The 15,402-nt window shown below is 38.6% G+C and overlaps 1 protein-coding gene across 7 annotated transcripts in view; it reads right to left on the reverse strand.

Moving 5' to 3' along the window:
• Positions 1 to 15,402, reverse strand: part of HIBCH (3-hydroxyisobutyryl-CoA hydrolase) — a 638,488-nt gene that overhangs the window by 569,530 nt on the left and 53,556 nt on the right. For all 7 annotated transcript variants that reach the window (XM_089690215.1, XM_089690218.1, XM_089690217.1 and 4 more), the window contains 3 exons: positions 11,925 to 11,967; positions 1,515 to 1,655; positions 1,143 to 1,227 (listed from right to left, as the gene is read on the reverse strand). In XM_089690215.1, coding sequence (XP_089546341.1) covers positions 1,143 to 1,227; positions 1,515 to 1,655; positions 11,925 to 11,967 — 269 coding nt within the window. The remainder of the gene's footprint in view (positions 1 to 1,142; positions 1,228 to 1,514; positions 1,656 to 11,924; positions 11,968 to 15,402) is intronic.

Here is a 15,402-nt window from a genome sequence, read left to right on the forward strand (position 1 = left end):
AGCACAGAGGACTGCGGACCCGTGGGTGGGTATCTTTAGTTCTAATAGCACACCACCCACACTGGAAAACACAACTGTGCTGGGAACCTCGGTTCCCGTGCAGGCTGCGTTTTCCAAAGAAGTGCAGGGACCTATTCCATGCGTGTCACGGGGCACGGAGTCAATTCAAATGAATGGGCTCTCGTGCCCGCGCAAAACACGGCCCGCACGACCGCATATATGTGAACCAGGGCTAAAAGAAGAAGTGCAATCCTAGTCCTCTGCTTTATTTGTTATAACTTTGCATGCCTCATTCTGTACATCATGTCCTATTTTAGTTACTTTTGAAGGCCCCATTCTGCATGCTGTGTTGTAGTTATTACTTATGAACAACCCCTTTTAAAAGATTTACATACATCTGAATGACCCACTCGGTATGCTGTTCCGTAGATTGCATACAGAACATACTGTATTATTTGAAGTAGGCACACCCAATGTTTGTTGTGACACACCAAAGACATTGCTACTATGCTACTATGTCATCCTGTTAAAGTGTTACTAAACCCACAACAGTACAATCAGTCTGTATATGCAGTAAAGCATGCTTGTAATACTCACTGTGGAACCTAAGGGGTTAAATCTCTGCATTGTGTACAAAGGCCCTTTGATCCTTTTATCTCTGCCCCTCCTCTTGTTCAAATGTCCAAATATCTCCTGATAAGACAGACTGAACCCATAGCCACATGCACAGTTTGGTGTGTATTGCAAGAGAGGTTTTTTTTCTCTTGGGAGTGTGCATGTGATCAGCACAGGGCCAATCAGCACTGTCCAGACAGCAGGTCAAGGGTTTTGCATCCTCCTAGAGCAGAAAGAAAACTGCTCCTACAAGCTTTAACCAGTGCTCTGCTGAAGTCACAAGACTGGTCTAACTGCTGATGAGAAAAGGTATTTAGCAGTTTATATTTACTAAAATAATTGCAGTTCCATGATCTGTGTACTGTGGGACACCAGATATAGTGAATGTAGGCTCCTGGGTTTAGTAACACTTTAAGCTTCTCCCTGGATTGACAGCTCTATGAATCTTATAATTTTATGGTAGTACAAAAGAAAAAAACATTTAAAAGCAGAAACTTACAATACTCATCAAATCAAATAGCCCTTACCGAGGATGTCACCTCCAGCACAAAATGCCTTGCCTCCAGAACCTTTAATTATTACTAGAAATGTGTCTGGGTCTTCTTCCCAAAGCTAAAAAAAAAATAGCAAAGGAAGTTATTTAACCTCCGCAAAAAACATTGAATCAACAAATGGTGGATACAAAATTCAAAGAGAAATGCTAATAAGAAGGAATACATGCAAAAAAGTGGATTCAATATGCAATATATTTCACGGTTATGCTGACATGATATTTTTTGTTGTTAGCAATTTATGATTGTTTATGCTATAAATTAATTAATACATTGAACATTACCAACAAAGCGCACTGTAACGAAAGAAAAATATGCACCCAAGTTTATCACCTGCTAGTTACTTACTTTAAGTTGTTGATAAATATGGCGAGCCATGTTAAGGTTTAAGGCATTCAGAGCCTTTGGTCTGTTCATTGTGATCACTCCTGCACATCCACTCTTTGCTAGAAGGACCTCTGCTTCTGATGGAGAGTGGCTGGACATGGTCTAAACAAAAACAGAACAAACATTTCTGTTCAGAAAACCCAATATAATGAAGGCAAATATTAACCAAAAATGAAGCCTGTTAAAGACTTTACAGGTAACATGTGCAGAAAAAGGTATGGGAACTGCCACTGTTGAATTCACGTTTAAAGAAAAAAAACTCTACTGCTGTTATGCTGATACTGACATCATCACCTAGTGGTTCACTGACCTGAAACAAGCATGCAGAACTGTAATCCATGCTATTCTGACTTCACTGGCTGCATGCATCTTTCAGGTCACTAACTCACTGGGTAAAGAAGGTAGAAGTGGGACAACAGCCCAGGACCCTGCACAACTGAAAACAAACTGGAAATCTTAAATATCATCTATTTTTCTATTCCTGGCAAGCCATGCCCCTGCACAGAAAATGGAATAATAGCTGCAGCAGATTGCTCTCCAACCCTCAGTGCCCCCAACACCCTCCTCTACAACTCAAAAAGCAGTGGCAGAGAACAAAAAAGATATGTGGTACAGTGGGGCATGCAATCGTGTTGGGGTGTTTTTTTTTAACACCAAGCATTTAATACTAGTGCCAGCATTTACTGCCTGACACTTATGAGCTGATCGCTATTCGGTTCTCAAGATGTCTTGTTGTTTGCATTGGCTGCTAGTGTGGCATGGGGGACAGCCTTCCTTTTCTGTAGTCGATGTTTTGATAGTGCTATCATTTAATGTCACTTCTGATGGCTTGCTACCCCCATACCCAACTACCAGCCTCATCTCTACCCTTTGCTCTCCACGCACAATATTTATTACACTATTCTTAGCTTACTGTAGACAAGCTTTGCTTGATCTGGGAAGTCCACAAGGCCTGAATCCTTTCAGGAGGCATGACTTGCGATGTTCATTTATGTTCCAACATATGGCATTAAAGGATAAACACAAAAATGCAATAAAATGTAGCTTACAGTCCTTAGATGTGTTGGAAGCATTGGTTTTTTGTTTCTTTAGGCTAAGAACATTTTAGTAAATACAAAAAATACCTGTTGATCTTGCCAGAAATGCTATGTCCTTGTCACTTGCATATGCTGGAATGGTGTGAATAATGCAGGACCTAGAAATATACCCTTTTGATGGGTGTGAACCAAGAACCCCTTTGAATTATTTGAACATACAAGTTTTGACTGCCATACAATCTCAGTGATGAATCTCTTTATAATGCGTCTATATGGCTCCTTATTGGGAATTCGGTCCCCTTATCAAAGATTGTGTTTATGAGAGCTTTGGCTGTTTTTTGACCACATATGAATATCTTTACCTGAGAAGCAGTGGCTCACCATGATGCACACACATGGGAAACATTACATGTTGTGAACATCTAAGTGGAGAGGTTTTTTAACATGTTTTGTAAATGCTTTCAATGGAATAAAATAAAAACTCAGTTTCCTTATAACTTCCACATAAAGTCTATGACTACGTATGTCCCTAGTACTATATGATTTAGAAGGATGTGGACATATAGCACACACAGTCTGGGTTTTTCATCCATTCATCTGCGCCAAAGATTATCTTCCTTCCTAGCTATATTCTGTAAACTACCACTAGCCCCTCTACCCCCATGGAGAGATGAAGAGAAAGACATATCTGTAGTCCATGTCAAGTAAGCATTCTTGAACGCTGACAACAGTGGCTCCCCCCATAGATACAGTGGAAGAGTGACCTAGCCCCCCAGAACAGGAAGTTTGCTATTTACAGAATTACTAGGGAGAAAAAAAAAACAAACAAACAAACAAATGCAACCGCTACACCAAGGAATAGTAATCTGCAATATTTTACATTTTTGTTGTTGAGTTTAAATACATATTACTTTGTACAGTGGAAAAGTACATTTTAAAGTGCTTTTTCCTTTTACAGAAAAGCACAAGGTCGTTACAAGTGGAAAATGGTGCACAGAGGCTGGAGTCATATACCTTAGGATCCATTAATTCCACAAAATGCAATGCTACTCTGAATCCAAAAGTGCTGGCCTTTATTCATAAACTTTGACTAAAACACAAGCTTTAGGTCTGAAATGAAACAGTCTAGTTTGCTTACTGACTTTACAATAATTTATATGATGCTTTAAAAAAGATCACTAAAGCAGACTTTGTATTACTGGCATTATCTTGCCTGTGTCTTGGGCCTGGGTATGAATCCCGCAACGGAGTCAACATTGGCATGTCACTGACTGATGCGAATAGCTGGAAGTTGAAAGGATATTTTCGACTGCATGAAACCCAGTTCTGTATGCTTTTATTTGACCTTTATAGTCCAAGCAGAAGTATCCAGGCAACCTGTGCCTGCCACAAAATTGAATAATCAATTTTAGGTGGACTAATCCATTTATTTACAACAGAAAGAAACACACAAGCACCATATAGGTTTAGTGGATAGGATAAAACAGAATTTGTTGCGCTAAGTAAGCAACTCACAGCAGAAATGTGAAAATAAAGCTCATCTGTCCCCTGCTTTTCTGGTGTCTGGTTTGCTAGCTCCCTCCGTGAATGAAGAAAAGAACACTGGGGGTTCCTACAGAGTGTACCCAGCTGGGAACTGCTTTCTGGGCACAAGCGGACTTGACGTCACCAGTGATGCAGCATTGACTTGGCTATACGTTTGCGGAGCATGCCTGTTCTTTCCTCGGGTCATGTTTGAAGAGGTATTTAACCGTTTCAATACCGTGCAATTTTACACCTTCCTGCCCAGGCCATTTTTCAGGTTTCAGCGCTCTCACACTTTGAATGACAATTGCACGGTCATATAACACTGTACCCAAACTAAAATTTTATCATTTTCTTCACACAACTAGAGCTTTCTTTTGGTGGTATTTAATCACCGCTGGGGTTTTTATTTTTTGCTAAATTAACAAAAAAAGACCAAAAAGTTTGAAAAAAAACTCATTTTCTTTGTTTCTGTTATAAAAGTTTACAAATAAATAATTGTTCTTCATAAATTTAGGCCGAGATGTATTCTGCTACATGTCTTTGGTGAAAATAACCCAAATTAGGATGTATTTTTTAGTTTGTAGGAAAGTTATAGAGTTCACAAACTATGGTATAGATCTGAATATTGATCAATCCTGACAGCCAATCTAATTTCTTGAGGTCCAAGAATGTCAGAATAGTACAGATATCCCCAAATTACCCCTTTTTGCAGAGTAGACAGTCCGACGTACTTCATGAGACGCATGGCGAGTTTTTTGAAGTTGTATTTTTTTGTCATAATTTTTCGGAAAATTAAAATATTAAAAAAATAATTTTCACTATTTTTTTTTTACATACTGTCACCAGTGCAGTACAGCGTCATCATATAACTGGCATGGCGGTGAACAGGGACACTGACTGGTGACAGTATGAAAAAAATATATAATTTTTTTTTTTTTTTCTTATTATATTTAATTTTTTATTACATTTTTTTTATTTTTTTAAGATTTTTTTTTCATATTTTACTATGACCAAAGTAGTACAATGTTACCATAGTAACATTGTACTACTTTGGGGAAGTGATCAGTATTTTTTTTTTTTTTTTACACAATTTGCTTATAGCAAAGAATTACTTTGCTATAAGCAAGCATTTACCTGAATGAAATCGATTCATTCAGTTTTTTTTTTTGTTTTTTTTTTGTGCTTAGCTGTGATTTGGTCACAGCTAATCACATGACATGTGCATGTGATTAGCTGTGACCATTCACAGCTAGGCACTAGTATACAATGGATGGCATCATGAATGAAGCCATCCATTGTATACAACTGTCATGTGACCTGCTGTGATTGGTCACAGCAGGTCACATGGTACCAGCAACGGGAGCCGGTACTCGGATCTGTCATCGGCCGTGTCCGAGGTGCACGGCCGGTGACAGATCGCACTGCTGCGTCGCTCTGCATTAGCGCAAACGGCGCATGTGCGGGAGCACGCCAACTGGCGTGCACCCGGAGTGCAGAGACACTTCTGAAGCCGCCAAACGGCCATTGGCCGGGCGGCTAATGGTTAAGAGCGCCAGCGACCAGAGGACAAGCCCAGCGGGTTGGGAGCAAAGCAACAAAATGCCAAAACCAGGACATAGATGAGCAATTGTCAATATAAAGAGTATAAACTATTAAAACACTATTAGCAAAAAAAAAAAAAACTTAATACTTAAAATGGACAAATAATTAACTACCATTATCAAACGGCCCCCCTGGCAAAAACAGAAGTGTTGAGTACTTATATATAAAAGCATAATAAATGTAAAAATACACACAACGAAACTAGTCCTATACTGTCGTGATGTCTTCTAGCAATATTTGTTGGGGTTGCCATTGATACAGCCCCACCAGGTTTTTTGCAGCCTTTTAATTTTTTATTGTGTGTATTTTTACATTTATTATGTTTTTAAACGGGTAATTATTTGTCCACTGTACAGCGCTCAGCATAACTGAGTACACCCCTTTTAAAAAGTAAGATTTTAATCAATATCTCAATGAACACAAGAACAATTTCCAAAATGCTGACACTTTTTTTATAGAACATTTGTGTAGCTCATTGCATTAAAGTAAGGTTAATAATATAATTTAGATTACAAAATCTTCAGTTTTACTCAAATTAGTTGATGCAAAAATTAATGCACCCCAGAAACAAAAAATACTACATCTAGTATTTTGTATGATCTTCTTGATTTGTAAGGACAGCACCAAGTCTTCTAGGCATGGAATGAACAAGTTTGCAACATGCAACATCTATGCTTTGGATAACTGTCATGTTGAAAAAGTACATGATGACCAAGGGCACGGAGTAATGGTAGCATCTTCTCTTTCAATATAGAGAAGTACATCTGTGAATTCATGATACCATCAATGAAATGCAGCTCCTGGACACCAGCACCACTTATGCAGCCCCACAGAAGGACACTGCTACCACAATGTTTCACTGTAGGCACAATGCAATTTTCTTTGTACTGCTCACCTTTGTGATGACATACAGTTTTGAATCCATCAGTCCCAAAAACATATCTTGGTCCCAATAGTCTTCTTTTTTTTCAGCATGGGCCCTGGCAAATTCTAGGTGGGTTTTTTTGTGCATGGGCTTTAGGAGAGGCTTTCTTCATGGACGACACCCATGCATGCCATTCTTCTGCAGTGTATGCCGTCTTGTGTCATGGGAAACAATCATCCCAGTTTGGCTTTCTACTTCTTTAGATAGCTGCAGTTAACTTGCATGGTAACCTGCAGCTGTCGAGGTGCTAACATCCATGGACAGCCTGGGCGTCTCTGTAAGATGGTTGCAGTTCCATTTTTTTGTCACTTTTGCTACAGTATTCTGACTGATAAGTAAAGCTTTGCTGATCTTGTAGCCTTCACCTTTCTTGTGTAAAGAAATTATTTTCTTTCCCAGTCTTTGCCATTACTGACAGCATGAAATGGGAAAGGGTTTTCTTTAAGTAACTCTCTGCTGGACACCTGTTTAATGAATAATTAGACTCACCTTTAGTTGAATTCTTGTTAAATTAGGATCTTGTTTAAAATGTAGCTTTGCTCCTAGGAGTTTCATTGGGGTATATTCATTATTGCAACATGGTCTTGAATGAATTTGTTCAGAAAAATACTTTCAAATTGAAAATAAACAAATCTTGTTTGCAATCAATGGCCCGCATTTGTGGGAGTATTTTGTAATATAGTGTCCATAGAATATGTTGATTCTGAAAGGAAAGTACCGGTAAAGGTTTTCTGACAAATCTGTTGAGGTGTACTCATTTATACTGAGCACTGTGGATATAAAAAGTCTACACACCCCTGTCTAGTATATTGTATGACCTCCATGATTTGTACGGACAGTATCAAGTCTTCTAGGCATGGAATGAACACATTGGCGACAATTTGCAACATCTATCTTTTCCCATTCTTCAAGAATAACCTCTTTTAGAGCCTGGATGCTAGATGGAGAGTGATGCTCAACTTTTCTCTTCAGATTTCCCCATAGGTGTTCAATTGGGTTCAGCTCAGGAACCATACTTGGCCACTGAATCACTTTCACCCTGTTCTTCAGAAATGCAACAGTGGCCTTAGATGTGTGTTTTGGATCATTGTCATGTTGGAAAAGTGCATGATGACCAAGGGCATGGAGTAATGGCAGCATTTCTCTTTCAATATAGAGCAGTACATCTGTGAATTCAGGATACCATCAATGAAATTGCAGCTCCCCGACACCAGCAGCACTCATGCTGTCCCACAGACGGACACTGCCACCACCATGTTTCACTGTAGGCACCATGCATTTTTCTTTGTACTCCTCACCTTTGCAACACCATACAGTTTTGAAGCCATCAGTTTCAAAAACATATATCTTGGTCTCATCACTCCAGAGTAGAGTCCCAGTAGTCTTCTTTTTCAGCATGGGCCCTGGCAAATTCTAGGTAGGCTTTTTTGTGCATGGGCTTTAGGAGAGGCTTCCTTAGTGGATGGAACCTATGCATGCCATTCCTTTGCAGTGTACGCCATATTGTGTCACAGGAAACAATCACCCCAGTTTGGCTTTCTACTTCCTTAACTAACTGCAGTGACCTTGCATGGTCATTTTCTTCAACCCTTCTTATAAGAAGATGCTCCTATCGAGGTGTAAACTTCTGTTTTGACGGCCTGAATGTTCTTGTGAGATGGTTGCAGTTCTATCTTTATTAAATGTTTGTATCACTTTTGCTACAGTTTTCTGGCTGATAAGTAAAAAAGCCTTGCTGATTTTCTTGTAGCCTTCACCTTTCTTGTGTACAGAATTAATTTTCTGTCTCAGGCCTTGTGACATTTCTCTTCCATGTGGTGCCATTGCTGACAGCATGAAATGGGAAGGGGTTTTCTTCGTTAAGTAATGCCCTTTTATAATCAACTGTCTGCTGGACACCTGTTTAATCGTTGGCCGCCCGGCCAATGGCCGTTCGGCGGCCGGCAAAATCATTCAGCGTTCCGGGTGGACGCCATACGGCATCCTCCCAGGCATGCGCAGTTTGCGCGCCTGCAGAGCCGCGCAGTCTGTCACCGGCCGCGTACCTCGGACATGGCCGATGACAGATCTGAGTACCAGCCCCGTTGCTGGTACCATGTGACCAATCACAGCAAGTCACATGACAGGTGTATACAATGGATGGCTTCATTCATGCCATCCATTGTATACTAGTGTGCCTAGCTGTGAATGGTCACAGCGATCACATGCAGAAGCTGGGCCAATCACAGCCCAGCTGTGTCACGTGATTAGCCATTGCCAAATCACAGCTAAGCACAAAAAAAAAAAAAGCCCTGAATGAATTGATGTCATTCAGGTAAATGCTTACTTATAGCAAAGTAATTCTTTGCTATAAGCAAATTGTGTAAAAAAAAAAAAAAAACTAAACTACTGATCACTTCCCCAAAGTAGTACAATGTTACTATGGTAACATTGTACTACTTTGGTCAAAGTGAAATATGAAAAAAAATTCTTAAAGAAAAATTTTTTAAAAAAATTCATACTGTCACCAGTCAGTGTCCCATGCAAGTTATATGATGATGCTGCACTGGTGACAGTATGTAAAAAAAAAAAAAATTGTGAAAATATTACATTTTTTCATTTTCCGAAAAATTATGACAAAAAAAAACACAACTTCAAAAAACTCGCCATGCCTCTTATGAAGTACGTCGGACTGTCTACTTTGCAAAAAGGGGTCATTTGGGGGATATCTGTACTGTTCTAACATTCTTGGACCTTAAGAAATTAGATTGGTCGTCAGTACTTCAGGATTGATCAATTTTCAGATCTATACCATAGTTTGTGAACTCTATAACTTTCCTACAAACTAAAAAATACATCCTAATTTGGGTTATTTTCACCAAAGACATGTAGCAGAATACATTTTTGGCCTAAATTTATGAAGAACAATTATTTATTTGCAAACGTTTATAACAGAAACAAAGAAAAATGTGGGGTTTTTTTTTCAAAATTTTCTGTCTTTTTTTGATAATTTAGCAAAAAATAAAAACCCCAGTGGTGAGTAAATACCACCAAAAGAAAGCTCTAGTTGTGTGAAGAAAATGATAAAATTTAAGTTTGGGTACAGTGTTGTATGACGTGCAATTGTCATTCAAAGTGTGAGAGCGCTGAGACCTGAAAAATGGCCTGGGAGGGAAGGGGGTAAAAGTGCCCAGTATGGAAATGGTTAATGAAACATTAGACTCACCTATAGTTGAATTCTTGTTAATTAGGCTTTTGTTGTCTAACATTTAGCTTTGCTCCTAAGACTTTCATTGGGGTGTATTCATTTTTGCAACACAGTCTTGAATGAAGGTTAGGAAAAATACTTTTTTGTGTGTGTAAATTAACAACTCGTTTTCAATCAATGGCCCGCATTTATGGGAGTATTCTGTAGTATAGTGTCCCATAGAAAAGGTTGATTCTGAAAGGAAAGTAAAGGATTTCTGACAAATCTGTTGGGGTGTACTCATTTATGCTGAGCACTGTAAGATTAAGGTTTTTTTTTTATTGCTAACAGTATTTTATTAGTTTGTGTACACTGTATGAAATTCATATTTATATTTGTTGTCAATTGCTCATCCAAGTCCTGGCTTTTGGCATTTTGTTATTTTATGCCAGACACACTGGGCTTTGTTGTCCTTTGGCTGCTGGTGCCCTTAAATACCTCTTCAAACATGGATGCCGAATGGCATGAGGAAGGAACACACAAGTTCTGCAAACACATAGCAACTCCTATTCCACATCACTGGAGACGTAGCGCCAGCTTCCCCTTCTGTGCCCAGAAAACTTCAGTTCCCAGCTGGGGATGCACTGTAGGAACCCCTGGTGTTCTTTCCATCATTCACGGCGGAAGCTAGCAAACCAGACGCCCAGACAGCAGAGAACAGGTGAGCTTTATTTTCACATTTTTTCTGTGAGTTGCTTACTTAGCGCAATAAATTCTGTTTTATCCTAACCAGTACACTTAGATGGCGCTTGTGTGTTTCTGTTATTTTTTGTGCAGCATAAAGTTTGCTTCTGCCTTTAACCACTTCAAGTCCGGACACTTTTACCCCCTTCCTGTCCAGGCCAATTTTCAGCGCGATCACATTTTGAATGACAATTGCGCGGTCATGCAACACTGTACCCATATGAATTTTTTTGCATTTTTTTTAAACAGATAAAGGAAAGTCCAAACATTTTGAAAAAAAGTGTTATTCTTATAAAATTTTGCAAATAAATAATCTTTCTTCATAAATCTTGGCCAAAATGTATTCAGTTATCTTTTTAGTAAAAAAAAAAATCCAAATTAGTTTATAACCAAAAAGTATAATTTTGAAACATTTTTTTTTACAATTTTTTTATATTATTTATGGTTTTTTTTTTTACATAATGTCACCCTAGCAGTACAGGGACACCATTGTGACACTGTACTACTTGTGGGGGGTGATGAAGATTTTATTTTTCTTTCTTTTACACTGATTGCTTTTACACCCATAAAGGCTGTAAAAGCAATCATTTCTCCTCTCTGGCTGCATTCTTGCAGCCTTTGAGAAGTACTGCGTGAGCTGTGATTGGTCACAGTTTGTCACATGGTACAAGACTGTTGTGAATAGCCTTGTACCATGTGACCTCTGTGATCATTCACAGATTTCACACGTAGTAAGCAATGATGTCAGAAGTGACATCTTGCTCACTACTCTTCATGTGATCACTGATTGGCCAATCAATGATCACATGATCGGGACCTCGCACAGAGGTCCCATACAACGATTGATGTTCCACTGTGTCCAGGGAGCGTGCACAAGCAGGGGGCGGGGAGGCCGTTTATAAATGGCCACCCGCCCCTGCACTGCCACCGTCTGGCCGTTTATATACATAGGTTGGACAGGAAGTGGTTAAACAACAAGCTGCCTGAAGTGTTGGTTTTCTTATGGACGTCTAGATACTGTCAGGTTATGTTATTTCTGCTCTGCACCACACTTTTCTTTAACCCATTAATTTACATCTTTATACAGTAACACACAATGGCAGTCAGATCACAGTATCACCAACCTACATCTCACAAGTAGTTGGTGGACTTTTCTTTGTACCCAGTGTGCATCTCCACCCAGTGTCAGAATGGCAGGCAACCAACTTCTATGCTTTCAGAAAGAACCTAACATTTTCTAGGAAATAAATAAGGCAATTATGTACTTAACTCCTTTTTTATTACTTGCAACTTCTACATACCAGGGTACACTAGTAATGTGGGGATCTATTTTTACCTTCAACAACCATAGATTTCAGAGTTGTACTCACCAAATGTTGTGAAATATTGTGTAATCTGTTTAAGGACATCAGCCTGAAACACAAAAATATACACAGCAATTACTACTGATATATTTCATCTAATAAAAATGTTCTTTCTGTATTTAAAAAGGCATTCAAAACAAAAAAATAGATCAAATGTTTTAATGTTAGAATATTGTATAAATTGCAGTATGATTAATAACCGAAATAATACTATCCAAACGTTTACTTAGAAGCCTGCTTATTGTGTGCAGAATCTGTAGGGAGTGAGTAAATGTTTCAGACAGTTATGGTATCAGCTATACAACCTATAGGCACATGTTCCTCAGTTCCCTTTAGTATTCTATGAGAAACACACTTCCTATCCTAGGATAGCACGCTCACTTGCCGTACTGTATCTAGGAAGGAACAGTGTTGTCACCAAAGGACAGGAAGTGTGCTAGGACTACAGAACACCTCCCCCTCCATGAATCAAGTAAGGTGTTCTGTAGTCCACATAACTGAAGTATCAGCAGAGATGATAACACTGGCTGGGATTTTTGTGCATCATATGAAGTTAGGAACACACTTAAGTACCCGATCATACCGATGCAATTTCAGGTGTGATTTGGGAATTAAAATTGCATTTAATGAATGTGAATGTCAGCGTCTTAACATTTGCAATAACACGATTTGTAAAGTGGTTCTTGCATTTCTTTTTCTGCAGTTTTGTTACGATTTCACATACATAGAATACAATGGAAATCACACTGCAAATTGCAAGAAATTGTTGAAAATCTTCAAAACTAGCAAGCAAAAAAAATTGCGCAATCTTAAATCGCAGCAGTGTGACTGGTGACTAGTTCCTGGCAGGAATAACAGGTGTTTTTCTGTACTTTTACAATAAGAGAAAACATAAGAAATAATGCATTTTTCAGAGCTCTGTAACCTCATCACCAAATTGTATCTATGTACTTACATCGGTGGAATGTGTGACTTGCATTGAACCTTTCTTCATTTTATTTTATAACAAAAAACAAAGTTTGGACACATGATATAGTTAGAGATAAATAAATAAATAAAACCAGAGAAACGCACATGTATTGAGGAGATATACCTTTTATTTTGACAGATACTGAAATGTGAGCACATTATGTGATTAACATTCCTTGTGCTTCTAAAGTTTTAGAAAAGTGTCTTTTGCTTATTATTGACACTTATACAATCCATCTTTCATTAATTTGCCCTCCACAATGCACCAAGAACATACAGTAGGAGAACAATTCCTTCAGGTATACCAAAAACAAATTCTCCTAATGGTCTAGAACTTTAGGTGTTTCATAATATGGTTAACAGTCTAGTAGACATTTGACTCTTTGAATTAGCTAAAAATTTGACAGGGCTCGCAGAGGAGAAAATTTGGTGACCAATAACCAACGTCATTAGGGCGGTCTATCATGTATTAGGTCAAATAAGCCTACTTCAAATTAAGTTATAACTAAAGGAAAATTATTTTTCGTTTTGAATACAGTGCAGAGGGATGGGAACACCTATCAGGTTTTTGTTGCTGTCTGCGTCCCCGTCAAGGAGAGTTACCCTCTCTATTTGTCCTGTTTACCATTAGCATTAAAAGTGAAAGTAAAAGAAAACCCCAAATTTTGGGTTGTCTCCAGAAAAGTAATAGAGGGGAAATCTACCAATGGGGGCACTACTTTTGGTGACCTGCAGGTCCCCAAGGAATTTCCTTAACTTGCAGTTATTACCTCACTTCCTGTTTGGCTATGGGACAGGAGGTGAACGTTAACCTCCCCAAAAGGGACACAGATGGAAAAAAAAAAAAATCTGACAGATTATAACCCTCCCTTGATCTATCCAAAAAAATATTTTGCCTATAGTTCTACTTTGAAACTTTTTCATACATTTTTTGAGAGACTAGTGGGAAAAAGCAGCAGACATTTGATTGTTCCCTAGACATCCTTTCAACACCAACGCTACATACAAAAAGTAAAATTACAAATTTCAATCCTTACAGTCAGTCTTCATAGAATAACATTTAATTTTACAATTTCTACCATCATTCCCCCCCCAAAAAAAGCAAAAAACAACAATGGTAAAGCCTTAAAGCAGGCCTAAAAAACACTGACTTTAAGACTTTTTGATCTCTACAGTGCTCCCATTACAAAAAGAGCATATATATATACACAGTTAGGTCCATATATATTTGGACACAGGCACAATTTTAGTTTTTTTCAGGTATTTACAAAAACATATTTAAGCTATAGTTATATAATGGATATGGGCTGAAAGTGCACACTCTGAGGTTTAAGTTGTGGGTATGTACATCCAAATTGGAGGAAGGGTTTAGGAATTACAGCTCTTAAGAGTAGCCATCCTCCCTTTCTCAGGGGACCAAAAGTAATTGGACAATTGAATCAAAAGCTGTTTCATGGCCAGGTGTGAGCTACTCTCTTTATTTCTTCATCAATTAAGCAGGTAAAAGGTCTGGAGTTGATTCTAACTGTAGTATTTGCTTTTGGAATCTATTGCTGTGAACCTACATCATGCGTTCAAAGAATATGTCCATTCAAGTGAAACAGGCCATTGTAAGGCTTCAAAAACTAAACAAATCCATCAGAGAGATAGCAGCAACATTAGGAGTGGCCAAATCAACAGTCAGGTACATTCTGAGGAAAGAAGAATGCACTGGTGAGCTCAGCAACATAAAAAGGCATGGACGTCCAGGGAAGACAACAGTGGTGGATGATGGCAGGATCCTCTCTATGATAAAGAAAAACCCATTCACAACATCCAGACAAGTGAAGGACACTCTCCAGGAGGTGGGCGTATCATTGTCAAAGTCTACAATCAAGAGAAGACTTCAAGAGAACAAATACAGAGTGTTCACCACAAGGTGCAAACTATTCATAAGCTTGAACAATAAAAAAGCCTGATTAGACTTTGCAAAAAAAACATCTAAAAAAGCCAGACCAGTTCTGGAAAAGCATTCTTTGTATGGATAAATCTGTACCAGAATGGCGGGAAGAAAAAAATGTGGAGAGGGCTTGGAACAGCTCATGATCCAAAGCACACAATGTCATCTGTAAAACATGGTGGAGGTAGTGTGATGGCATGGGCATGCGTGGCTTCCAGTGGCACTGGGCTATTGGTGTTTATTGATGATGTGACAGAAGCAGCTGGATGAATTCTGCAGTGTTTAGAGATATAGACCCTGATTTACTAATGTGCCTAGACACATTTCCATGGGACAAAGTCTACTTTTCAATAGAGTCCGTCTAATTTTAGACGGCAAAGACATTTACTAAAGAAACAAAGTAGACTCGAAAGCGAATTTATTAACTAGGCACAATCCAGGAATCAGTCTAAAAAAGCAGTTGTGCTAGAAGCACGTCTACCACAATGAAAAATCACTGCAGAAACATGTTCACATTGAAATTTGCTTTCCCAAATATCTGGACTTCACTTTAAATAATATCTTACAAAATTTTTC

Source organism: Staurois parvus, unplaced genomic scaffold (assembly GCF_062004578.1).
Source record: "Staurois parvus isolate SC_StPar_1 unplaced genomic scaffold, SC_StPar_1.0 ptg000522l, whole genome shotgun sequence".
NCBI lineage: Eukaryota > Metazoa > Chordata > Amphibia > Anura > Ranidae > Staurois > Staurois parvus.